Raw genomic sequence first — 26734 nt, forward strand, 5'->3', positions numbered from 1 at the left:
TGTACTTAATGGCACTGACCTAGACACCTGAAAGTGGTCAAAATGGCAAATTTTGTGTTATGTGTATTTTATTGCAATTAACAAAAAAGCAAAACTACAGTTGTATTATTTCTTGCCTCAAACAACTGATTCAAGGGTTCTAGTTTGACTACAGAATCAGATGAATGCTTTCTCGGTTTGGCCTCAAATCCTTGTCTGGATGACTTAAAGTTCCCAGCACTTTGGGAGGCTGAGGCAGGCGGATCACCTGAGGTCAGGAGTTCAAGACCAGCCTGGTCAACATGGTGAAACCCCATCTCTATGAAAATACAAAAATTAGGTGGCCGTGTGGCACATGCCTGTAATCCCGGCTACTTGGGAGGCTGAGGCAGGAGAATTGCTTGAACCTGGGAGGAGGAGGCTGCAGTGAGCCAAGATGGCGCCACTGCACTACAGCCTGGGTGGCAAAGCAAGACTCTGTCTCAAAAATAAATAAATAAATAAATACATAAAGATGCCTCACCCTAAGTGGCCCGTCCCTTGGCTATTAGGTGCCACATGACCCTTGTAAGTACCTATGCCCAGGCCCCTGGCCTCGTTGGCCCCACCTGGTACCAGTTTCTCCTTCTCCTCTTCTCCAGATGGCCTGCACGTGCACTCTCTATGTGTGCACCTGTTCCCCATGTCTGGCTGGTCCAGCGTCCCCAGACCCTTCCAAGATACAAATCCCCTGGGGTGCTCATCAAGCTTGAAGCTTCCCAGGCCCCTCTGTAGGAGAATCTGATTCCGAAGGGCTGGGAATGTATGTTTTTTAAATAAGTACCTCGGATGACTCTTATCAGGAAAGTTTAGAAGACCTAGGACTGGGGTGAATATATTTCAAAATGGTTTAGTTTCCTGTCTTTTGGGAAAGGCACTTCCATTCATTCAGTTATTCATTCAGCCCTGAATTTAGGCCCGTTTTAGGAACTGAGGATATTGTGGTAGACAAGACAGTCCAAGTCCTTTTACTCATGAAACTTAGGGTCTCGTGGTGGCAATAAATAGACAACAGCCAATAAAGCATTTAAGATAGAAAGACAGGAGGGAATCAATGCCTTGAAGAAGAATATGGCAGGCGGGGCACGGCGGCTTATGCCTGTAATCCCAGCACTTTGGGAGCCTGGCCAACATGGTGAAACCCTGTCTACTAAAAATGCCAAAAATTAGCTGGGCGTGGTGGCACACGCCTGTAATCCCAGCTGCTTGGGAGGCTGAGGCATGAGAATCGCTCAAACATGGGAGTGGGAAGTTGCAGTGAGCCAATATCACACCACTTTACTGTAGCCTGGGCGACAGAACGAGACCCTGTCTTTAAAAAAAAAAGAATACAGCAAAGAAGGGGAGGGACAGGAGAGAAATGAGGCCATGGGAGACAGTGTGTCCAGGGAAGCTCTCTCTGGGGACCTGATGATGCGGTCAGAGGGCCGAGTAAAGAAGAGAGCAGTTGTTGGTGTTGGGAGAGGGGCTCCAGGCTGACAGAGCAGTGAGTGCAAAGGCCCTGAGGCTCATGCTTGGTTTTTTGGACAAAGAGCAAGATGACCAGTATGGCAGAGGAGGAGGGGCAGAGGCAGGTGGGGCTATATCATGGGGGGCCTCAGGGCCATGGAAAGACTTTGGATTTTGTTCTAAGATGGTGGCAGGTCTTTGGAGCAGGAAGGCTGTTGTGATCTGATTTACGTTTTTAGAAGATTATTCTGGCCGCTGGTAGATAATAGAGTAGGGAGGCCAAGGTGGCAACAGGGAGACCAGTTAAGAGGTTTTTGTCATAGCCCAAGGGGAAGGCGATGATGGCTTGTACCAGGGTAGTGAGGACAGAGACATGCTGATGGGTGGGGCATAGCAGACAGAAAAAAGAATTTAAGAATATTTCCTCGCTGTTTGGTCTTCACAGCTAGGGCATGGTGGTGGCATCCACTGTGATGGTGAACATTGTGGGAGGGAAATTTTAGCTGTGGAAGCCAGGAGCTCTCTTTATCAATGTTTAACATATTCCATTCATAAGCACCCTCAAATTAAACTTAAAGGAAGAGTGAAGTCAAGGCCAGAGGTCCTACAGCAGCGCTGGAAAGCACACCTGTGGCACCTCCGGCCTTGGTTTGACTCTTTCCAGATATCCGAGTCAGGCATTTTCAAACCATGCACCATGACCCACTGGTGTGTTGTAAAATGGATTTAATGAGTTGTGACTAGTACTTTATAAAAGAGCAATAGAAAATGTTAGTTCGTCACACATAGTAAGGATAGTACTTTTAAAATAAAACTTGTCTTGGTTTTCTATACATATTTATATGTAAATCACGTGCAAAAGGAGAAAGGGATGAGGCCAGGAATCAGGAGGTCTTCATTTAGCTGCAACTCGGCCTGTAGCCAGCAGTGTGTCCTTGAACAGATCACCTTCTATCCTGCACGTCCATTTCTTTACCTGTAAAATGGGCCTAGGGATGTGGTGGTTTAATCTTTTAACGACTGGCACCTCCTCCCCTCCCCTCCCCTCCCTTCTGCTCCGATCCCCTGCCATCTCCTCTCCTCTCTTCCCCTTCTCTCCTCCCTTCCCCTTCTCTCCCTTACTGTCCCTTTCTCTCTTCTCCCTTCTCATCTCTCATGCTCTCAGTGGGTGAACAGCATACCCCACCGGCCAGGAAGATTATGTTTGAGCTTTGTGTCTTAATCTGTTCAGGGTGCTATAACAAAATGCCATGAACTGGGTGGCTTATACAGAGCAGAAATGTATTGCTCACAGTTCTGGAGGCTGGGAAGTGCAAGACCAAGGCACTGGTAGATTTGGTGTCTGGTAAGGCCCTGCTTTCTGGTTCATAGGTAGTCTCTTCTTGCTGTGTCCTCACATGGTGGAGGGGGTAAGTGGTCTTTTTGGGGGCTTCTTTTATAAGGGCACTAATCCCATTATGAGGTCTCTACCCCTCTTGACCAAATCACCTACCAAAGGCCCCACCCTCTAAAATGATTATCTTGGGGGTTAGTATTTTGGGGGGACGCAAACATCCAGAGTATAGCACTTTGTGTCCTGCCATTTCTTTTGCTCAGTCAGAATCAGTTTTGAGGATACTTTCCCTAACCACATAGATTCATTCTCTTTCCTTGTGTGGAAGTCATTGGACCAGGTGGTCTCTGAAGAGCTCTTTTTGTCTTAGATGTGCCTGATGGTGCACTAACCTGTCAGGCTGACAACAGATTTGTACTTGGACAGGGATCTTGTACTTTCGGAAGTAGGCATGCTCTCCGGGCATGTTTCTGCAGATCGGCCAGAATTCTCTAAAAGAGGGAATGGGTTGGCTGCTGGGGCCATTGGTTTGGGGGACTCCATTTTGGTGGCCCAGTTCTCCTCCTGGCTGGTAAATATTTTAACGTATACAGTATATTCTTCAAAGCTGAGTATAAGAAGCCACTGGAAGGCTTCCATGTCAGTAAATCTCACGGCTCTTAGATGAAGCTGCATCTTTTCCCAAGCTATACTAAGCACATTCACGTAATTCTTAGATTTACACCCTTGACTTTCATCTGCCAAGTTTAATTCACTTTAGTTCTACAACCACCTTCTACAGGCTGGGCGTCGGGAGGGGCTCTTGCTTGGAGGAGCTGGAGTAGGAGAGGCCGACATGGGAATGGCTATGATATAGGTTCAGATTATTCTCAAATCAAATCAACCCCAAATCCCTCAGTATTCTTCAGTGAACTTGCTTATAGGGTCTCCAGTAAGGAGAAAGAGATTTGGGAATGGTTTTAAAGGCTCTGAATTGTCCCTGTGGGAGGGACTGGGTGAGGGGAGGAATGGGAAGTTGGAAAACTTAAGTTTGATAATGGCATGAATGACAGGTTAGGCTGACCCCTATTTTCACCTCACTGTTTCAGGGCTCCTGGAAAGTCACTTGTGAATACAAGCGTGCTGAATGTTTTGTAAAGCTCCTGAAGGTCTGATTGGTGGGAGAATACTGGGTCAACATTTGGGATTGCCTATTTGCTTGGTCTCTATCAGTCCCAAACATCTATAAGCTGTGACATGTCCCATTTCCCAGGAGTGGGGGAAAGCATGCAGGTGTGTGGGTTTGAATCCCAACTCTGCCATTCACTGGCTGTGTCACTGGGTCAGTTCTTAACTTCTTTGAGCCTCAGCTTCCTTGTCTGTAAAATGGGTGTGATGCCACCTCCCTCCTGGCTTGGCGGTAAGTGATAGAGAGAGACAGTAATAAAGGTTCATGTTTACTGGGTACTTGAAGAGTTCATTTAAGGCACAGCACAGCACCACAACAGTGTATCATATTAATTTTTCTTTTTGATTTAACTACTTTGGCTACGAAGGTAATTGAAACACTTTGAGGAAGCATTGGCACTTTGAGAAGAATTTGTCGGGAGAGCACATGCTAACTCCTTTTCTTTGTTCGTTGCTGTAAGTAAGCGATTTGGTCTGATACCCTTTAGTAGAATACCTTTGGTTAAATCCTCAGATCACCTGTTCTGTTGTTTTTATTCATTTGACACAAACGTACTGAGTACCTGCTGTGCGCGGAGCACTTAGGCCGTGGACACGTAGAGAGGGGCAAACCTGGCCGGGGAGGGGCTTGGCTAGGCCCAGGTGTGCTCTCCAGCCCTGCTGTGGGACCTCTGGCCATTCTGTCCCCACACTGGGCCCAGTATTTTCCTCTGCAAATGAGCAGGAGTGACCAGATGAGGGCTCAGAAACCTTCAGACTCCAAATATGAGTTTGGATTCAAAGAGCTACAGGATCCTTGTAATAAAGTGAAATCTCACGGAGACAGAGGTTCCTGGGTATTTTTAAATCTCAGAATGGATTAGCTTCAGATGTAGTTTTCGGGAGGACTTACTGACTTCTGTTTACCTCTTGTATTTATGAGAACGGTTTAGGATTGAACCAAGTCTAAGCCAGACTGTGATGTAGAAGCCTTCGGGCTTCAGTACTCTCCCCCTTCTTGTCTCCGCTCTCCCCCTTTTATTTTGCTTTTTCTTCTCTTGCCTCCAGTTCTGGTATTCCTTCCAGAAACCAACTCAAACAGTGTGCTTGGGTTCTAGTGTTAGAAGGGAGTTCCTTCCTTTGCATTGAAAAGGAGAGTAGGGCTTGACGAGGTGGCTCACGCCTGTAATCCCAGCACTCTGGGAGACCCAGGTGGCAGGATTGCTTGAATGCAGGAGTTCGAGACCGGCCTGGGCAACATGGCAAAAGTGTTTCCACAAAACAATTGCAAAAATTATCTGGGCATGGTGGCACATGCCTGTAGTCCCAGGCACTGGGGAGGCTGAGGTGGGAGGATCACTTGAGCCTGGGAGATAGAGGTTGAGGTTGGGCCACTGCCCTCCTGCGTGGGTGACAGAGCGAGACCCTGTCTCAAAAAATTGAAAAATAAAATAAAAGGAGAGTGTTGGCGGTGCTGAACTCAAAATGATGTAAGTCATTGCTAAGGAGAGCTTCAAGGTGCCTCTGTTAGAGGTCAGATTCTTCCCACTCTGAGATCCCCTAACTCTGATTTCCTCCTGGGAGAGCTTCAGGTTGCAGCTGCGTTACTGAGACAAGGAGTTTGTCCTAAAAGCTACCCGTGTGGCCCACGCCCCACTGAGCTACAGACTACCAGCTCTGCTTCTATGTAAGGTTTTTTTCTTGGAGGGGATGTCACTATTTTTGTGTTATTATTGCAAAATGATAAAAACCTCACTAGCAGGGGTTTTAAAACTCTGGTGGATTGTAAACCGGGTAGAGATTGTTCCCACAGCCAGGTGTTGCTTTTCCATTCCCTGCCTCTCCTGACCTCAGATTCTTTCCTCCCACACCGATTACTGTTTCACTGCTTCCCACCCACCGTGCCTTCCACCCTGACTCCCCAAACCTGAGCAATTCTAGGGCTTGTTTAACCCATGGTTCTACTGTGGTTAACTTCCACCGCCCTGTGCTTGGAAGTTAGGAAGTTAGAGTTAGAGCCAGCTCTCCACGGGCTGCTCTCAGTTAGCAGACTGGGAATGGAGTGTCCACTTGAAAACAACGTGCTCTTCGTTATAATGAAACACACACAAGCGGCTCGAGTTTAATTTTAGCTTCATTTATATATCGTGGGAGATGTGGAACTGTTCCTGGGTCCAAGAAATCATACTGTAATTTGAGCTAATTAGATTCTTAGCGATCACTTGGTTGAACCTCTTCACCTGACCAAGGAGAAAACAGAGGCCCAGGGAGACCTTGTTCAAAGTGAGGATCTTAGTTTGGTGGCAGAGCTAGGGGTGGGATCCAGCTCTGTGGCTTTTCACATGGACGGTTTTGAGTGCCATGGACCAGGCTAGTTGACGTGTTCACTTCGTTCCCACCACCACCCTGTGATACAGGCATTATTAACCGCGTTGCATAGCTGAGTTTCAGAGATTAGGAAGTTGACCCAACGTCCCAAGGCTAGTTAATGGGTAAAACCAGGACTTGAATCCAATTCTGGTTGAACCTGCTTCTTCCAAAGGGTTTTGCTGGGTGAGCAACTCATCTGGGTTTACCTGGAGCTTACTTGGTTTTAGCACTCAAAGTCCTGAATCCTGGGGATCTCCTTGGACCAGGCAAACTAGACTTAGACTGGCTGGTCACTCTAGTTTCATCACAGTGAGCTCAGAAGAGGATGAGGGAGAGCTGGGAGACTCAGTGTCCTTTGAGGGCTGACTTTGGGTCCCCCAGGTGCAAAACAGAGTTGCCTGTCCTTGCAGGAGCAGCTCCTGCTGAGGGAGCTGGGTATTGCTCACCCTTCTAACTTGATGAGGCTGAATCAGACACTGTTCTGTCTTGATGGATGGGCTGGGGCACACTGCTAGGGCTCCAGCATGAATTTGTGCATTTGGAAAAAACATTTCTGCAAGTGCATTGCTGCCCTGCACTCTCCGAGTGTGGAGCAGATGAATCATGCCTAGCCTGTTAGCAAGTCAGATTTGGAAAGCATCCGAAGTCAACCGAGTATTAGAGTTGTTTTGCCAGCAGAAGGAGCAGAGACCCATCTGGACTTGGGTGATTTAGTACAGCAGTGCTTCATTTTGAAACGTTGAGGGAAGTGACAGCCCAAAAATGGTAGGAGTTGTGAGGGTAAAAGCATCTTTTACTGCCTTTCGAGACAGCACGGTGAAGAGCACCAGTGCTGGAAATAAACAGACATGGGTTGTCAATTTGATACTTGCCTGTGTTGCTTGCTGGCTGTGTGATCTTGGACAAGTTACTTAACCTCTCTGGGCTTCAGTTTTCTCAAGTGCAAAATGGGAGTAGATGACATCATTATTACATCTAACTTAAAGGGGTTTTATCAGGATTCAATGAAACAATGTGAGAAAAAGGCCGAGCATTGTGTCAGGCATCAGATACGTGGTACATTCCCACTATGTGGTAGTTTATTTTGTAAGATATGACTTCTGGCCCTGGCTCTGCTGCTAGCTACACTGTGCACTTTAGGCAAGCGTGTAAGGTCTCCGAGTTTCTTCTGTAAATCGAGGGGATTGGCCTATACTCGAATCCCTTGGAATTCTAAATGTCTTTGGTTTTAAGACATGCATGAGAGGCAAGTTCCTACTCAGGGTCCTGCAGTATTTCAGTTCTGTGTCTTCAGACCTGAATTAACAATCCAGCAGCTCTCTTGCATTCCAGCAGCACTGAGAGGGTCACAGGGAGTCGCCCAGAGAACCAGGTGGGCTTAATTCCTTTGTCCTGAGCCAGCTCTCCATGGGGCTGCTCTCAGTTAGCAGACTGGGAATGGAGTGTCCACTTGAAAACAACGTGCTCTTCATTATAATGAAACACACACAAGCGGCTTGAGTTTAATTTTAGCTTCATTTATGTATCGTGGGAGATGTGGAACTGTTCCTGGGTCCAAGAAATCATACTGTAAATTGAGCTAATTAGATTCTTTAAAAAAAAAACCTTTAATCCCATTGATTTGAGTTTAGAGAGGAGAAAACAAGTGTTGTGGCTAAATAAAACTCCCAGTGGGCGGGGTGGACAGCAGAAGGCTGCTGTTAAATGTCCTCGGGGCCTCAGGGATTTCTTTTACGGGGCTTTTGATCATCAGACCTTTCATTTTTCAAAGAAAAAAAAAAAAATAACCGTAGCCTAGTACTACTGGCAGTTTTCTCCATATATAGCAAGAACCAAACCTCTCTGATGCTCTTAAAGGAAGTGTTAAATCCTCTATCATTCATCAACCTTTTGAGTACCTACTACATGCCAGGCACTACAGCAACAACATGAATAGGTTAGAGAGAGGCTCTATCCCCCAAACCCGGTGCCTGGCGAGTTGCCTCACACATCGTAGGTGCGTGATAAGAACTTGTCGAATGAATGAGTGTAATAAAACCATTAATTAATAGTTTGCCATCACAGCATTTCAATGAATCCTATTACATTTTGACTTGTCCTAGAAGTGGCCAGCCAAGCAGATCTCGGGCCTGGAGGAGACTATGGAGATGTTTGACTTACCTGTCAGTGAAGAGGTGACCCAGTGTGGCAGCTGAGACCATGGGCTGTCTAAGGCAGAATCCCGTCTCCACCTCTTTCTAGTCATGAGACCTGGGCAAGTTACCTAACCCTGCTGTGCCTCGGTATTCTCATCAGTCAAGTGAGGACAGTAGTAGTACCTGCGCCGTGGGACTGTTGTGGGGATTAAATGTGTGAACTGCTTGGTGAAGCACTGATGCCCTATGAACATTAGCTGCCACTGTCTGGGCCTTGGTTACTCAAACTTCCTAACACCACTTGTAAGATACATGCGGGGTGAATATACTCGTGTGCATAATTGCTGGTGTTTCCTTTGCATCCCAGGCAACAGAGTAGGTCCTCATTGTTGCCATTTGCATATGACTAGCCCAGAAGTCATTTGTGGCCCCTGGAAACCAAAAGCCCCTGTGGTCTAACCCTGAGAGAGTACAGTGGGGCTTAACTTCTAGGGAGGGTCCGAACCTTCACGCAACATCAGCAGTAGGAGATGGTCCACAGCTCTTACTGTAGATGCTACAGTGTCTTCTGGGGTAGATGGAGCCAGGTGGTGTGGAAATTGTTTATTCTATAATTGGATACTCAAGAATCAGAAAGCATAAAGAGTATAATTTGTACCTGTCTTCCCCATGGTGGGGAAGTCTTATTAAAATGCAGATTCTTGGACCTTCACTTCCATCTCCCCTTCCTTCTGATCCAGCAATTCTGGGATGAAGCCCAAGAATGTGCCCAGAAATCTGCTTTTTTAATAAGCAGTATGATGGGCAAAGTAAGTAGAGCGCACGTTGAGAAACTCTAGTTTTTGGAACATGACATGGAGGATTTGGGGAACTTTATCTTTTCTTCACTCTCCTTCTCTTCCTTCCACAGATCACTGGGCTCCTCCTGAGTCGTCTGGCTCCTTCTTTCCTCTTGAGGAGAGATAAAGTACTGGCCCAAGCCTCCCACCCTGGTGGGCGGGGTGGGCCTTGACTCAGTGGTCTGCATCCTCGTGGCCGGGTGGCCTAGCTGAGTTGGGGGGTGACCGTTGGCTCACAGGTTGGGCAGCGCCTGTTAGTCTCGAGGCTCAGCTTGGCTCCTTTCCACTGACATGGCCTTGACCTTGGCCAAGTGCCTGCAGTAAAGGGAGGCGCAGAGGGGTTATCTGTGAAATGCAGGTACTTCCGTCACCGTGGGAAGGATCCCAGTGCACCGACTGCCTGGTGCACAGTGAGCACTCCAGAAACGGTGGGCTTGCTATCATTCCCATAAAAGGCACACAAGGCCCCGTTGGCTTTTGTGGTCTGGGGAGCCAAGGCCGGTTCCCATGGCACCCAGTGAAGTCACGGGCAGGGCTGATGGCTGTGGGCAAATAACCCAAGGCTCAGGCCCCACACGGTCAAAGCATTTTAAAGCCCTTGTATTAGAAAAATAAACCAATTAAATAATACTGCCCCCCATAAAAGCAGACTTTTAATGGATTCCATGGTAGGTTTTTCACTGCGGCGGTCCCGGAGCCATGGGCCTCGATGAGCCTGTCTGCCGCCATAGGGAGAATTTAATCTTGCCTGGCGTGGGCATAATTTTACGAGTTTTATGGCTGTTTTTACTTCTCCGAAGTGTTGCTATGTCATTGTGCACCAAGGGCAACTTGCGTGCATTTAACAGTTTACCTCCTTTTTGGTGGAAATGAAAAATGAAGTCATAAATTAAAGAAAAACACAACATAGAATTTTTTTTCCCTCTTCTGGGGGCAACTGGAGGAACAAAGAACCAGTGTTTGTCTGTACAGCCTGATCAAATTCTAATGGCTTTAATGTATTGATATTTGCCTGTGATTCTGCCCTCCGCAGGGAAGACTGTGGGCATGTAGCTATGTTTGGAGCTTGTACTACTGACCCTGAGAAGACCTGGAGCAGTTCTCTAGGGCAGGGGTTGGCAAACTCTAGCCCAAGGGCCAAAGCTGGCCCACTGCCCATTTTTGTTCATTGGTGGAAAAAACTCAAAAGAAGAATAATATTTTCTGACACATGCAAATTAGACGACATTTTCCCAGATTTCCCTGTTCATCAGTGAAATTTTGTTGGCGCCCAGCCACACCCATTCATTTCTGTATCTTTTGGCAAGGCTTTCACACCACGATGGCCCTGTGGAAGAGTTATGACAGAGACTGCAGGGTGCAAAGCCTAAATACTGTCTGGCCCCTTACAGAAAATTTTGCTGACCCCTGCCCTAGGAAGTCAAGGAAAAGGAAAAAGAAAACATGGCATCTTGTTTCTGGGCATTGATGATTGACTTTCAGAGTTTCCATGTGGCTCAAAGTGACAAGTCAACAGAGGCTCACTGAACAGCAGTTGTTCCTCCGGAGACCTTCCAGATGTCATCAGCTGCTTGTGGATGACTCTCCTCCCTTTCCTGACCTCAGATTAACTTCTGAGCAGAGGTCCCTGGGCTTACCCCCTGCAGCTAGCCCTCCCAGTCATTTGAGCTGTACCCTACTTGAGGTCTGGTTTCTCCCCATCAGGCCCCTTGATAGCCACGAATAGAGAAGTTCCTGCCTTCCTCCCAAGGGGATCTAAAATAGCTTCTGAAATTTGTCACCAACACTTTTAAACTCTGGCTTTTTGCCAGGCACATTTTTAAGCATTCTGCACATAGTAGTTACTCATTTAATCTTCACATCCAACCCAGGAAGTTAGATGCCTGTCATTCCCATTTTACAGACAAAGAAGCAGAGGCACAGAGAGGTTAGGTAGTTTCCCTAAGGTCACCCAGCCAGTAGTAGTAGAGCCAGTATTCAAACCCAGGCTGTCTGTTCCAGGGAATGTCCTGCTCTCCATTTGCTGCCTCTATGGAGCAGGTGAGTTCTTTAGGCTCATGGAAGAATCTAGTTTTCCTTTTTTCACTCATGCCATTGTTGCACCTTGAACCATAAGAAAACTGCCTATGGTATACTTGAGCAGAAAGCCCCATTTATTCTTCCCCCATCTCTCTTTTTTTCCTCTCTCCTTCCTTCCCTTCTTCCCTCCTTCCTCCTTCTCTGCTTCCTTTTTTCCTTTCCTCCTTCCTTTCCTTCCTTTTTTCCTCTCTCCTTCTTCCCTTCCTTCGCTTCCTCCCCTCCCTTTCCTTCTCCTTTCCTCCTTCCCTCCTTCCTTCTCTCCCTCTCTACTGCTCTCTTTCCTTCCCTCCTACCTTCCTTTCTTCCTTCCTTCCTTCCTTCTCTCTCTCCCCATTTCATCCCTCCCTTCCTCCTTCCTCCTCCCACCAACAAATAATGATCAAGCCCATGACTATGCTTTACACAATGCATGAGGGGCTGCACAGGGTGAACAAGAAAAATGAAAAGGAAAGAATCCATTGCCATTTAAAAAGAGCTCTTGGTGGCTTCAATGTTGGTGGGTTTTGAGGAGTTCACTTAATTCCTCCTCTTTTATTAATTGTAAGTGCCATCTCTGTCTGGAACCGTAAACTCTTGTCTTTTCTGCTTCATGCTGATATTTTCACTAAAAATAACATAATTTAGGAGAGACTTTGGGAGTCTGGGCCTCTGACCTATCCAGTGGGAGGAGCCTCCTGGGGAAGGACCTGCGCGTTCTCAGAAGGCCAGCTTCCAGGGACTAGGAATAAAAGGTCATTGACTGTTGCTGGAGAAGTCTGCGGAATCTTAAAATGTGTTACCAACCCTGGTGCTGGGTAGAACTTGCTGTCTTTGAAGCAGCCATTATGCTATCTTTTGTAAGTGGTTTCATTTCAATGAGTTTTAGATGTCTGTCCTGTTTTCTTAAAACACTTGCTGGGGAGACTTTTTAGCATGATTTAGATCCTTCTGGATGTGGAGATGCCTGAATGTTGGGAAGACAGACGGCAGCTGTGCTGTTGGAGAAGGGACAGCGTGGAAATCTTCCTTTGCTAGAAGCTGGTTTTCTCTTTCTTTCCTGCCTGTTTCTTCTTCCCTCCTCTGTGCCTTTTTCTTTGTCAGACAACAAATCTTTGTTGCTCATTTCTGATGAGCCTTCACTTTCTTTCCTCAGTCATGCGGAGGAATCCCTTTGGTGTGGACATCTGCTGCCGGAAGGGGTCCCGAAGCCCCCTGCAGGAACTCTACAACCCAATCCAGGTAAGCTTCGAGTACTCTGTCAGCATGTGAACTTGTTTTTTTTCTTGGTGGGGATGGATACTAAAAACTCCAAAATTGTGGTCTTTGGGAGATTTAAAACTTCCTTTCACAGCCCGGCATTTTACCTTTAGAGGTTGCTTTCTTCGTCACCCTTGTTCTATGTAGCATCTCTGAAAATTTCTAGCAGGGGATGTTTAGAATTAAAGAAATGCCTAGGCTTAGTGCTAAGCGTTCAGACCTGCCCAGGGTTTGAACTCCTGAGATTAATACAGTCTCAAGTCCGAGCAATGGGACTCGGAAATTAAAGGGCCAGCGAGGCTGTGCAGTCTTCCCATTGGTATCCCCAAAGGAAGAGTTGCACATGGGTACACTTGACACCCACTCCCACATCCCACATATTAAAGCCCAGTGATGCCCCACCTTACTGTGCCAGTTTGGCAAACTCCCTTGTGAGCAGGGACCTTTTGCTAAGTGACTACCTCAGTAAATCTAACTCGTTAGTTTAATGAGGTAGCAAACGTGGCCTCTGTGCCATCAATTATGAAAAGAGCTCCTCTTTAAGCAAAAAAAAGCTCCAACCAAGGAAAAGTGTCTTCTGTGGAAAGCTAGTGCAAAGTTAGGAGGCCTGGTTGCCATGGCAACAGCCTCAGTGGCGTGTGTGGGTCTTGATGTGGAGACTCTGGGACTGATCCTTTCGTAGGAACATTAATTAGCACTTGATGCCCAGAACTGGTGAGTGAACAACTAGCAGCAGCATCAGTGGACATTCGATAGCTGTAGAGAAAGAGGGAAAAATGTACTGCTTTGGCTACAGTCTCTGACTAAATTTAATAGTTCTTTGAACCAAGGTACCTGGTGGAGGAAGATAATGCATGGGCCTCAAAGGTGTTGAATTTTTAGAACTCTTGCAAAGGGATGCACTCGAGAACTACCTGGTGCCCCCTACCACCCTTCCCAGTCTCTCACCTGCACTCCCTTCTGGAAAAATGGACTCCTGAGTTTATGCATCATGGGTGGCCTAATTAGGTTAACTCATGCCCTGTCTTGAGGTGTGACTTGGCCAGATTAGTCCATTAGTTGCCACATCAGTATTACCTGAGGCTTGCTGTACTGGGTTCTGTGGTGACTCAGTGGGGAATTTGATAGTTGGGTTCCCTTTGGTGCCCCCAAAAAATCTGCCTATGATAGGCAGGTCTCCCAGCTTGTCCACACACATTCTGTCCTAAGGAAGAGACAGAACTGTGCTTCAACGAAGGATGGGATTTCTGGTAACCCGTGTTGAAAACAACACAGGCTCCTCAGATGCAAACCATTCCCGTCTTTTTGTTGATATCCTCTGTTCTCAGAGCATTTTCTCCTTCAATACAAAACTGCTGAAACACTGCTGCAAATTTTATGGGTAACATATGGTGTCACGGGAAAAGCTATTTCTGAAGTCACCGCCCCTGTGGATGGAAGGTCCATGGACTGCGTCTGTCCTGTTCACTGTTGGCTCCTCAGTACCTAACACAGGGCTCTCAAATACTTGTGATTCAAAACATGAAAGTCCAGGTTCAAATCCTGACTTCACCTCTAACTAATTGTGCAACCCTGAATATATGATGAGTTCTCTTTAGAGATCAGTTTTTCTACCTAAAACTCTCCCCGGAATGTTGGGAGGATGAAATAATTCTGATGTGTCAGGGGCTCTGTCGGTATGATTTGTCATTTTTGTGGTCCAGAGGGTGGCTACCATAGCAGAAGCCTTGACTTAGGAGTGAGACCTAGGGTTCAAAGCCTAATTTCATCATTTCTCAGCTATGTGACTATGGGGTGTTTACTTAACCTCTCTGAGATTTCTTTCTTTGATTTATAATGTGGCATGAATAATACCTGCCTTGCAGTGTTACACGTAGTGATGTGTCTTGCTTGGAGCTTCCTGTAGAGTTTGCGCCTTCATGGGTTGATTCACTCCTTTTTCTCATTCCTTTCTTCATGTGCTGTTACATGTGCCTAGGAACATATAGCTTAGTAGCTTAGCAGCTTAGCACTAGGCCCTGGGCACAAAAAGGTGGAGAGGGTGTGTGCTTAGCCTTTTGTGGCTGGTAACTCTGGGCTCAGGGTTGAGGGGAATGAGTTGACTGGTGAGGCAGACCCTGCTTGGTCCCATTGTAAACCAGTCAGAGAAGAGATGCCTGTCCTGGGTAGAGGCCCGCTCTTCCTTCCGGTAGTGTTCTGAGCATTGTCTGGATGACAGGCCTATTGAGCAGTAGCCTGGGACTTGGGAGGGAAGCTAGGCTGGAGAGCAGCTCCCGGAGGCACTGGGGAGGGCGTAGGTGGGTGAGTCACCGTCCTCCCTCAAGGATGTCTTGGGCAAGTTGTCTGGCCCCATTAGCCAGCAACCAGGGAAATGTAGCTGCAGGAAAATCACCTCGTTTCCTCGGGATGTTTTTTCTTAGGCTGGTTTCCTTTACAAGCTGCAATTATGTTCCATCCCACGCAAGTTCAGTAAGTGGCACTTTTCAGAGAAACTGTCTTGGTGATCATTTGGGCCGGGGAGTTGAGGAGAGAAGGGAGCGAGAGCTTCTATTGAGTTAGTTGGTTTTGTGTCCATGAGCCATTTACAAACTTTGCACCTGATTGGGCTCTGTGGCAGTTTCTTGTATTTCCCTACCAGCCAAGCTGTTGAAGCTGCTGAGCCCGGAATGATGTTATCACTGAGGCAGATGACAAACCCTCTAGTTGCTAGAAACCAAACTGCTCCCCGAGCTGGCGTTTCCGTTTTTTGTACTGACTGCGTGTTTGGGCTTGATATATAACGGTGAAAACAGGAACTGTTTATTTTAGGTGATAAGAAACCAACATTATGGCAAGAAGATGTCATCTTAGTTACTGTGTTATCAGTACCATAGGCCAGATACTATCTAGATGCTTATGAACATCTTATCTAATCCTTGTAATAATAAGCCCCAAGCTAGCTAGGTTTTATATCCCCATTTTATGGATGAGGGAACTGAGGCCAATAACTTCACACAACTTATCCAAGTCCATATAACTAGTAAGAAACAGAGTGAAATTCAACCCAAAAGCAAACTATAAATCCAAATTTCTTTACCTCTGTGCTGTACTTGCTGTTACCAGCAAAGTTCTCTTGGTGGGAGTTACCCCATCCCCTCTCTAAAAAAACAAAAAAAATTGAACCCAGATTTTCACTGGACAAAGGGTTGGGAAAATTGAGAAATTTTGGCTATAATCTGGGAAAAGTGGCTATAATATTGGGAAATTGGCTATAATCTGATTTTAGTGTACCAAGTTCTTTATTTTAGTGTCCAAGATTTCCTTATTTTAGTGCCCTGCAAACCCCTAACCAATAAAACAACAATTGGTTAAGAAAAGTTTGGAGTTGATATTCTTAGAAAAACTGTACTCTGATGTCTTATAATTTTCCTGGTTCTCTGCTGTTTCCTTGGCCCCAAAATAAAATGTAATTGCCGATCAGATCAGCTGGAATCAAGTCACCGAAAGTTCAGGAGGTGTCAACTGCATATTTGTGGGCCGAGCACATCTGCGGGCCTCTCTGGCTCAGTTCAGAGGCACTGGGCAGAGCTGCATTGTCAGCCATTAATAGGGCCTAATTTCCCCTAAATGCCAGCTAGGGTGAGACAGCTTGTCTTTCTGCCTCGCCCACCTCCTGGTCCTCTCGTGGGTTCCCTGAAATCTTCACAACATCACTCATGTGGTTCAGCCCTGCCCTGCTTGGTTCTTTCTTTAGCATTTACACTTGCTCTGTGATTACCATGTTCCAAGGGGAGGGACACACACAGCACAGGGCTGACCGTGAATTTGTAAGCACTGAGTCTAGGAGGTTTGCACAGGGCACAGCAGATCCAGTTGTTCTAGGGGTCTCCGAGGATCAAACAGTGTTCAAGGAATTTAGAGGAATTCTGGGGAACTCTTTGCGAGGCGGGGTTGGGGGGTGGGGGAAAGGCTCCAGGAAAACAGAATGACAAGATCTTGGAGGCCCCACTGAAATCTCTGTTACATGGTGACTCTTTATTGATCAAGTCTTCAGGGTACTAAAGTAAACTTATTTCTCCATCAGTTAGACTCCAGGAAGCAGGATGGTGAGGAGGAGAGAGGGAGGGAGAAGGAAGGTCAGAAGGAAAGAAAGATGAGAGAGAAAAAGGAAGACAAATTACTATTTACTAAATGTATAATACATGCCAGTGACCATTCTACATATTTGTCACACACGTCTCATGGAATCTTTACAACAAGCCGTAGAGGAAGGTCTCCAGTAACCCCATCTTTTAGGTAAATTAACTGAGGCTCAGAGGGTTGAGCAATGTGCAAATCACGCAGCTCCTGAATGAGAGAGACAGGCCAATGTAGCCTGGCTAGGTTGCAGGATGTGGAGAGGCTAGTGCTTTGTTTTTCCTGGGTGAAAAAATGCTTCCTTGAGATTCTCTTTCCCAGTGACTCAAGCCGAGACCTGAGGTGTGCTCAGGACCAGTTGCAAAATTCACAAAAGCAGGTGCCAGGACTTCTGGAATAGCATGGAAGGGACAATAGCTGTAAACACTTGCGGGCTGGGCACAGTGGCTCACGCCTGTAATCCAGCACTTTGGGAGGCCAAGGTGAGCAGATCACCTGAGATCAGGAGTTCTAAACCAGCCTGGGCAACATAGCGAAACCTCTTCTCTACTAAAAATACAAAAATTAGCTGGGCATGGCAGCTCATGCCTATAATCCCAGCTACTCAGAAGGCTGAGACAGGAAAATCTGGGAGGCAGAGGTTGCAGTGAGCTGAGATCGTGGCCGTATACCCCAACCTGGGTAATAGGGTGAGACTGTCTCAAAAATAAAATAAAATAAAATAAATAAAAATTGCAGATTTATTTTTTGCTTACTGAACCTTATATATGGCCCAGTGAAGGACAGGCCTTTGTCTCCTGGCTGGAGCTGGCAGAGCAGGAGTCACCCCCGAGAATTCTGCCATGGGATAGAGCATCTTGGTGACATTTGGAAGCTGGGCTCGTTGATTTCGTTGAATATTTTAGATTGATGAAAGCTTGTAATAGTCCAAAGGTTGTTGGGGCAGTTGTGGGGGACTCTCTTAGCCCCAACCTAAATAGCTTTTTCCGCAATGCCTGCCAAAATTTGTTCCTTCAATGGACATTTGTAGTGGGGAGGAGAGGCACCTAAATCATGTAACCTGATAAGCGGTCTATAATAGAAGCTTTTTGCAAAGTTATGAGAGAATCGGGAGTGAGTGGTTAGCCTCTGAGGGACGGTGCGCAGTGGGGGCCTTTCTACAGGATCTGAGTCCAGTCTCTGAAGACACAGCAGACTTCCCCATGTTAAAGAAGTGAGACAGCATCACAGAGTGGGGAACAGCAGCAGGGCCACAGGGAGAGAGTCCATGGCGCATTCAGAGAACTGGGAGGGGTTTGTGGCTGGAGTGAAGGTGATGCCAGGGGCTGACTGGAGAGGGGGCAGGAGTGGCAGGTTGGTAGCATGTGGATTGGGTCATGTCTGCCGTTCTGGTCATTTCCAATCCACCTGGTCTTTACCTATTGGCAGGGTTGGTAGTCAAGAGGGGCCCACAAAAACTGGCGTGCATCTTGTGACCTAGCTTCTCCTTTTGACTCGGCCACTTGCTAACTGTGGGGTTTCTCCAGGGCAGGTAATGTCCCCCTTCCAGGCCTCAGCATTGTCATCTACAAAATGAAGGAGTTAGACTGGACCAGTGATTCTCAAGCCTGTGGTGAGGACCATTCTGGGAGCTTTTGGAAAATGACCAGTGCCTAGGCCTCACCCCTGGCGATTCTGATTTTATTGGTCTGGGTTAGGGCTGGGGTGTTGTTATTTTTCAAAGCTCCCTAAGTGATTCTAATGGATAGCCAGGGTTCGGAAGCCCTGAGTTGGAAGGTCTTTAAGCACCCCCTACCCCCTGGTCCTAAAAGTCTTTGATTCTAGTATAACCTATAACTTGCAAAGTTAGAGAGGGAGAAGCAGGCTGGCAGGACCAAGGGAAAACAAAAAGAGAAAGCAGATAAGCTGTACGTCTGCCTGTCTTCGTCTTCGTGTTCCAGGACACATAGTCCTCCTGTGCAAATAACTCGCCATCTTCCTACACCCACCTATCACCAGACCCTTGGCTGATAGAAAAATGCCAAGTTAGTTCACTGAAACCTTGGCGTTATCAGTACTGCACAAAGCCCCCTTCAGCACACAGCACAAGCACCATCCTGTAAAATCCCCAGCAAGCCTTTGTCCACTTGCAGTCAGTTCCTTTCTTGCTGACCTGCCTATTGCTCCCTTGCAATGTGCTTTCATACTTCTTCTAATACATCTGCCTTTCTTTACCTACAGTTCTCTTGGTAAACTCTTTTTACCACCCACATGACACCAACCCCAGATAGTCGCAACGCAGGACATAACCCGTTATGTGGAAAGCAACTCAAAGCATATATGCTGAGGTTGTTCACTCTACATAGTTTCTACTCTCTTTCTGTATGAAGGCTCTGTGTCTGTGTTTTCCACTAGGACACAAAGATCATTGTCCTTCATCTACTCCCTTTGCAGGTTTGTGGGTCCGATGCCTACAGTGCTGGACACCCAGCCAGCAGCATGTGGGCCAATCCGAGATGCCAGGTCTTCAGCCAAAGTATTGGGAGGAACCCTGTGAAAGGGACCCTTGGGCCACTTTTGTCTTGAGCCAGTAAGAAGGAGAACCCAGACTTGCTCCAGGCCAGGCGTCAGATGGACATTTCTGAAGGATCAGTTACAATCATAGAAATGAGCATGGAAGGAGAAGGGCCCTCTGCCTTTTGAATGCTATTCAGGAAGAACGAAGCTGAGTGGTCACATATGCTGGGGAAGGCATGAAAGAGCAGACGTTGTACTGTCCCCAACTCTGGTCAATTAATCCCTTCATTACCAACCACCTGGTAAATGACGAGTTGGTCTAATTATCTTCTTTGACTCAGCAGCTGTCTACCAGCCAAAGAGGGATTAATTGATTTGGTTGTAGACTGACTCTTTATGCAAAGATAATGCTTACTGCCAGCCTGGCAGCTGGCTGGCAAAGATGAAATATTACATTAACCTGATCTTACACACAGCACTTGGGAGAATGCTTCATTATTAATTGCAAATTACAATAGACTGGTGAGGCCCATTGCAAAAAAACCACAGACAGTGAACTACCTCTTTCACTGTGGCTAGTGGATTCATTATTCTTGAACCAGGGAAGCTTCACTGGTCAGATTTCCAGTCAAGCCAGGAAGGATTTCCAGTCAAGTCAGGGGACATGACAGTCAGACCCAATTCGGGTCAGAGGAAAGGATTGGATGCCTGAAGGAACTGGGGAGTCCCAGCCCAGCTGTATGACCTGGGACAGTCACTTACTTACCCTGTTCAAGCCTTGGTTTCTTTATCTGTAAAATCAGAGCTTGATACCAGTCTTGCAGGTTTGTGAGATTCAGAATTCTATATTAAAAGCACCTACGACAGTGCCGAGGTCAGAGTTGGTGTTAATCAGTAGCCATTCATTGTCAGAATGGAGTTAGGTAACCTGGGAATTTTCTTAGGGGGTCTGGGCCCTTGCTGTGCTCTGTAATGTAGACTCAGACATTTTGCACATGCACATTTGGAATTTTGTTGAACAATAATAAGATGGATGATTCCCTCTTGCCTGGAAGCTACTAGCTATCTTCATTGTGAGTACTTCCTAACAATTTTGATTTATTTGTTTCTAGCAGAGTCTGTGTTGATCAGCAAGCTTGATGCACTGATTTATAAAGCCATGAGTGCCTCTGTGTGTGTGTGTGTGTGGTATGTGTTACATATATATTCACACAACCTATATTCTATAAAATGTGCAGATGCAGCTTTCATATTTTAAAAGTCTCCCGTGGACATGTCTGTTATACTCCCAATGCCTAGTTAGGTACTTAGTAATGGTTGTTAAATAAGACCTCATCTCTGGGTTGTGTTCATGTGAAAGCATTGATCTCATTGATTAGTCCACATTTAACTCAAGCTTTCTTTATAGGCAGTTGTTCTGCTTCAGAAACAGAAGTTTCAGGAACAAGCCTAATTTGATCCAATATATTCCAATCTGGATAGGAAGCTCAATGCCCTAATGGAGTTTTTCTGTGTCTGTCTGTATGAATATAATCTGACATATTTAAACTGGAGAAGGGCATTCATGTGACAAAATGACCTCGGCAATTTCCAAATGGTAACACAGCTGTACTAGCTGCCATTTTCAGAGAGTTATTTCCTGAATTACCCTCAATTATAAGAGGCCTCCACATAATTCGATTTTTCTGTAAATGACACAACTCAAGTAGCTTCTCAGCCAATTGGATTTTAACCTTGTCAGAATGGATAGAACTGAAACAAAGCCCTGGCTTGTTCTGAAACTGCCCGTAGGAGAGACGTCGGGGGTGAGAGGTAGCATGCATCCATCTGCGTGGTAGCATGCATCTTCCTTTCCCAGTGGAGTCTGTGGGTCTGATGGACCATGCAGATCTCAGGGGAGTTTCCACCCCATCTTCACACTAGTTACTCTGAGATCTGAGGTACATGGCTGAACCTTTTTGAGCACTGGAGACCTTGTTTGTAAAACAGGAATAAAATGCTTGTAGTTCAGTTATTAAGGATAAAATTAGAAAATATATAGCATCCCAGGCACATGGCAAGATGCCCAGTCAATGTTGATTTTTTTATTTGCATGCAAGAAACCTCCTCCAGGAAGCTCTGATTTTTTTCCCCTCCAAGCTCAGGTGAAATGTCCTTCTAGAATGATGCTGCCCACCAGCAATATAATATAAGTCACGTATGTCATTTGAAAATTTTTGGTAGCCACATTTGGAAAGGAAAAAGAAAACAGCTGAAATTAAGTTTAATAATATTTAAAATTTAACCCAGCGTACCTAAAATGATTATTTCCGTATTTAGTCAATAAAAAAGTATTAGCGTATTTTATGTTTGTGTTTTCCATACTAAGTCTTTGAAATCTGATGTGTATTTGACACCCACAGCACATCTCAATTGGGACAGGCAGTACATCGAGTGCGCAGGGCTGCATGTGGCTCGTGACTGCTATCTCAGACAGTGCTGGTCTGTAAAATGCCCTATTATCCCTACGTCCTGCCCATGTTATGACACTAATCTCACTCATTTAAAATGATTCCACCAGTCTTTGTGCCCCTTAGGGAAGGAGCTATGTCTTTCTTACTCATCTTGGAGTGTCCAGTAGCTACTATGGGCCAGCCCCAGAAAAGGTACCCAGTAAATGTTTGGGCAATGAATGAAGCCACTTGCTCCTGTGCCTCCTGTGAGTTCAGCATGGGGAGGTGGCCAGGGCTTCCCTCCACTAGAGGTGCAGAGGCGGCCAAACATCACGGTGGGTGGTTTCCTGGGACCCAGTGAAGAGTATGGCGTGTTTGTCCCAAGTCTCCGCTTCATCCCGATGCTCGATGTTTCCCCCAGAAGTTCCTGCCGGAAAGTGTAAGTGTAAGGGTCGTGGAAGGGCTAACACTTTGAAACTTATCAGTCATTCTATCTCAACTTTGATTTCACAAGACGTTATGTGACTAGTGTGCGACAGGTGTGAGGCGGTTGGAGAGAATAGGAGCAGGGGATTGGTTGCATGAAGGAACTGGGGAAAGCAAGTCACGGGACTAGGAAGGGATTAGCGGACTGCTTAAGCCCAGACTCCACCCTCCCGCGCTGCTTAGCCCACACTCAGCCCTGTTTCTCAATTCCTTCCGCTCCTACCTCCTTTCCTCCTTCTTCTATAGTGTGTGGCATGCCGCAAATACACACTGCGTGAAATGGAACTGGAATTCCCTCACACCCCACCCTGCCTCCCTCACTGATTGCATATTCACTGTAGTAGTTTGCTGGGGTTGCTCTAACAACATACCACAGACTGGGTGGCTTAGACAATAGAAATGTATCGTCTCACAGTTTTAGAGGCTGGAAGACAGAGATCAAGGTGCCAGCAGGGTTGGTTCCTTCTGAGGGCCATGAAGAAGGGCCTGTTCCAGGCCTGTCTGTTAGTCTCCTGGTTTGGGGGTGATCTTTGGCTTTCTTGCTCTGATTGCTGCCTTCATCTTCACATGCTGCTGCCCCTGTGTGGGTACCTGGCTTTGTGTCCACATTTCCCCTTGTTACAAGGACACCCGTCATATTGGAGTAGGGGCCCGCTGACTCCAGTATGACCTCATCTTAGCTGATTGCATCTGCAATGACCCTATTTCCAAATAAGGTCACGTTTGAAGGTACCGGGGTGAGAACTTCAACATACAAATTTTGGGGGGGACACAATTCAATCCATAGTGCTTACTGTGTGTATTGTGTTCTGCTAGATGCTAGGGCTTTCAAGATAAAAGTCCTTCTATTATCAAAGATAAAGGATCAGGGTTGGCAGGGACGTGAAGAGGGAACTCCTGTGCACTGTTGGTGGGAATGTAAATTGGTACAGCCATTATGGAAAACAGTATGGAGGGTCTCCAAGAAATTAAAAACAGAACTACCATATGATCCAGCAATCCCACTTCTGAGTATATGCCCAAAGGAAGTGCAGGCAGCATCTGAAACAGACACCAGCCCTCTCACTGTAGCAGAGTTGCAGCATTGTTCACAACGGTAAGATACAGAATCAGGCCGGGCGTGGTGGCTCTTGCCTGTAATCCCAGCACTTTGGGAGGATGAGGCAGGCAGATTGCTTGAGGCCCAGGAGTTTGAGACCAGCCTGGGCAACAGGGCAAAACCCTATCTCTACAAAAAATATAATAAAATTAGCCAGACATGGTGGTGTGTGCCTGTAGCCCCAGGTACCCGAGAGACTGAGGCAGGTCAGGTCGAGGCTGCAGTAAGCCATGACCATGCCACTGCTCCCCAGCCTGGGGAGACCCTATCTCAAAAAGGAAAAAAAAAGATACAGAATCAACCTAAATGTCCATCAATGAATGAATAGATAAAGAAAATGTGAGTGAGATATAGATAGATAGATAGATAGATAGATAGATAGATAGATAGATAGATAGATAGAAAGATAGATAGATAGATAGAAAGATAGATACAGATATATAGATAGAGATATATATATAAATGGAATGTTATTTAGCCTTGAAAAAGAGGGAAATTTTCAGCCCTTGGTGACAACATGGGTGAACCTGTGGGACTGATATGGTTTGGATTTGTGTCACCCCTGCCCCCTGATCTCATGTTGAATTGTAGCCCCCAGTGTTGGAAGAGGGACCTGGTGGAAGGAGATTGGATCGTGGGGTAGATTTCCCGCTTGCTGTTCTCGTGATAGTGAGTGAGTTCTCATGGGAACTGGTTGTTTGAAAGTGTGTAGCACCTCCCCCTTCTCTCTATTCCTCCTGCTCTGGCCCTGCTTCCCCTTCGCCTTCTGCCATGATTGTAACTTTCCTCAGGCCTCCCCAACCATGCTTCCTGTACATCCTGTGGAACCAATGAAACCTCTTTTCTAAGTAAATTACTCAGTCTCAGGTAGTTCTTTAAAGCAGTGCACAAACAGACTAATATAGGGACAGTATGCTAAGTGAAATAAGCCAGGCACAGAAAGACAGATACCACATGATCTTACTTGTATGTAGAATCCAAAAAGGTTGAACTGGTAGAAGCAGAGAGCAGAATGGTTACCAGAGGTGGGGGAAACAGGGAGATGTTGGTCAAAGGGTACAAAGTTTCATTAGACAGAATGAATAAATTCTGGAGAGCTAATGCACAGCTTGGTGATTATGGTTAGTAATAATGTATTGTAGACTTGAAATCTGCTAGGAAAGCAGATCTTAAATGTTCTGACCACACGACAAATGATAACTATGTGAGGTGATATATATATGTTACTTAGCTTGATGGTGGTCATCATTTTTGCTGTCTATCTCTCTATGTAAGCATCATGTTGTATACCATGAATATATGTAATTTTTATTTGCCAAATTAACCTCAGTAAGTCTGGGGAAGTTTGTGCTCTAATAGGGGTATCAAGCCAGTAAACTGACTGACCATGATAGAATGAGGTCCTGGCCAGACGTGGTGGCTCATGCCTGCAATCCCTACACTTTGGGAGTCCGAGGTGGGAGGATGGCTTGAGCCCAGGAGTTTGAGACCAGCCTGGGCCAGATGGTGAGACTCTGTCTCTATAAAAAATTTAAAAATTAGCTGGGCCTGGTGTTGGTGCGCCAATCGTCCCAGCTGACTCATGAGGCTGATCCCCTGAGCCCAGGAATTTGAGGCAACAGTGAGCTGTGATTGTGCCATCACTCTCCATCCTGGGTGGATTTTTTTTAATTAAAAAAATTATGAAATGATGTCCTATATGAGTTTAATACATGATATTGGAGGAGCATAGAGATGGACCCAGACTAGGCATGTGCATGTGTGTGTGTGGGTGTGCGTGTGTGTGTGCATGCATGCTTGTATGTATGTGTATGCGTGTGTGTGTGTGTGTGTGTGTGTGTGTGTGTAGAGCCTTGGTCATCCTGATGGAGCAAAGACACAGGAGGGTGGCACGCAGAAGAGCAAGTGGCTCCACCCTCCCTTGCACAGTTAAAATCTGGCCAAGGTGAGAGGGGAGATGGGAGAGGGGAGAAGGGAGAAGAGGCACTGACTGGAGGGGCTGAAGCTTTGTCCCTCCTGGGCGGGCATTCTCCATCCACGCCCCTCTGCTTGGATACAGAGTTATATAAGCAGGCCAAAGACGCATGAAAACTGAGTTCCATTGTAGCTCCAGACTTCTAGAAAAGTCAACAGCCCCCGTATCCTCTGCCGTTCAATGTCTGCATTACCACACTGGGAGACACTGACAGGCTGGGCATGCTGCAGGCCATAGCAGATGTTGGGCAGCCCTAGAAGGAAGCTGGCTGACCTTGGAGTGTGCCACAGCGGTATGACGCCCAGGCCGGCTCCAGTGCTGCCTAAAATGGCCTCTTGCAACATTCCTCTGTCTTCATCTTAAATCAGGGACTTGAAGCCACAAAATGGCAAATACACAGTTCTGGCAGTCACTTTGAGTATTGGAGAAATTGCTCTGGCCATCTGTTTTGTCTCCAGCATGTTTCTTACGGAATACCCACAGATATATCCACGGATATAACAGACATCCTGCCAAGGCAGAGCTTGGCTCTTGAGAACTCGGCAAGCTCAGTGCTTGCCTGGATTCCTGCCTCATGTCCCATCCAGTGTTTGGAGAAAAGCTCTGAGAGAAAGATGAATATCTGAGGCCACACAGCCTAGAAGTAGTCAAGAGCACAGGCTCTAGAACTAGCCCCACGTGGGCTAAAATCCCAGTGCCAGCGCCTGCCGGCTGTGTGACATAGAAGAGCTTCTTACCAGCTCTGTGCCTCACTTGTCTCACTTGTAAAATGAGAATTGGCTGGGTTCGGTGGCTCATGCCTGTAATCCCAGCACTTCGGGAGGAGGCCGAGGCGGGTGGATCACTTGAGGTCAGGAGTTCAACACCAGTCTGGCCAACATGGTGAAACCCCATCTTTGCCAAAAATACAAAAATTAGCCAGTCATGGTGGCGGGCACCTGTGATCCCAGCTACTCAACAAGCGGAAGCAGGAGAATCACTCGAACCTGGGAGGTGGAGGTGGCAGTAAGCCAAGATGGCACCACTGCACTCCAGCCTGGGTGACAGAGCAAGACTCTGTCTCAAAAAATACCAATAGCCCCTACCTCATTCTCTTTTGTGAGAATTTGATGAATCCAGACATGTGAAGTGCTCAGAAAGGTGTCTGGCACCAAGCGAAGGCTGTTTGCTATTTTTTTGTTGTTATTGTTACTCAGGCACAAAGGCAGAGAGGAGCAAATGGTCCCTGGGAGCAAATGAGCAGGTGGAGACTAAGATCACTTGGACGATGCCGCTGGCTCATCTTCCATCATCTTGGAAATCCACTATCTCTAAAAGAAACACCATCTTTTAATGCAGGGGTTCACAGCTTTGGCTGCACTTTAGAAGCAAAAAAGGAAATTTTAAAAATTGCAATGCTCAGGCCACCCTGTCGGTATTTTCTTTTTTTTTTTTTCTTTTTTGTTGAGATGGAGTCTCGCTTTGTCGCCCAGGCTGGAGTGCAGTGGCCGGATCTCAGCTCACTGCAAGCTCCGCCTCCCGGGTT

The 26734-nt window shown here is 46.5% G+C and overlaps 1 protein-coding gene across 4 annotated transcripts in view; it reads left to right on the forward strand.

Annotated features, from left to right (window-relative positions):
• Positions 1–26734, forward strand: part of CHST11 (carbohydrate (chondroitin 4) sulfotransferase 11) — a 309247-nt gene that overhangs the window by 133166 nt on the left and 149347 nt on the right. For all 4 annotated transcript variants that reach the window (XM_011935262.1, XM_011935278.1, XM_011935271.1 and 1 more), the window contains one exon: positions 12502–12587. In XM_011935262.1, the coding sequence (XP_011790652.1) occupies positions 12502–12587 (86 nt within the window). The remainder of the gene's footprint in view (positions 1–12501; positions 12588–26734) is intronic.

This window comes from Colobus angolensis, unplaced genomic scaffold, assembly GCF_000951035.1.
Source record: "Colobus angolensis palliatus isolate OR3802 unplaced genomic scaffold, Cang.pa_1.0 Scaffold10, whole genome shotgun sequence".
NCBI lineage: Eukaryota > Metazoa > Chordata > Mammalia > Primates > Cercopithecidae > Colobus > Colobus angolensis.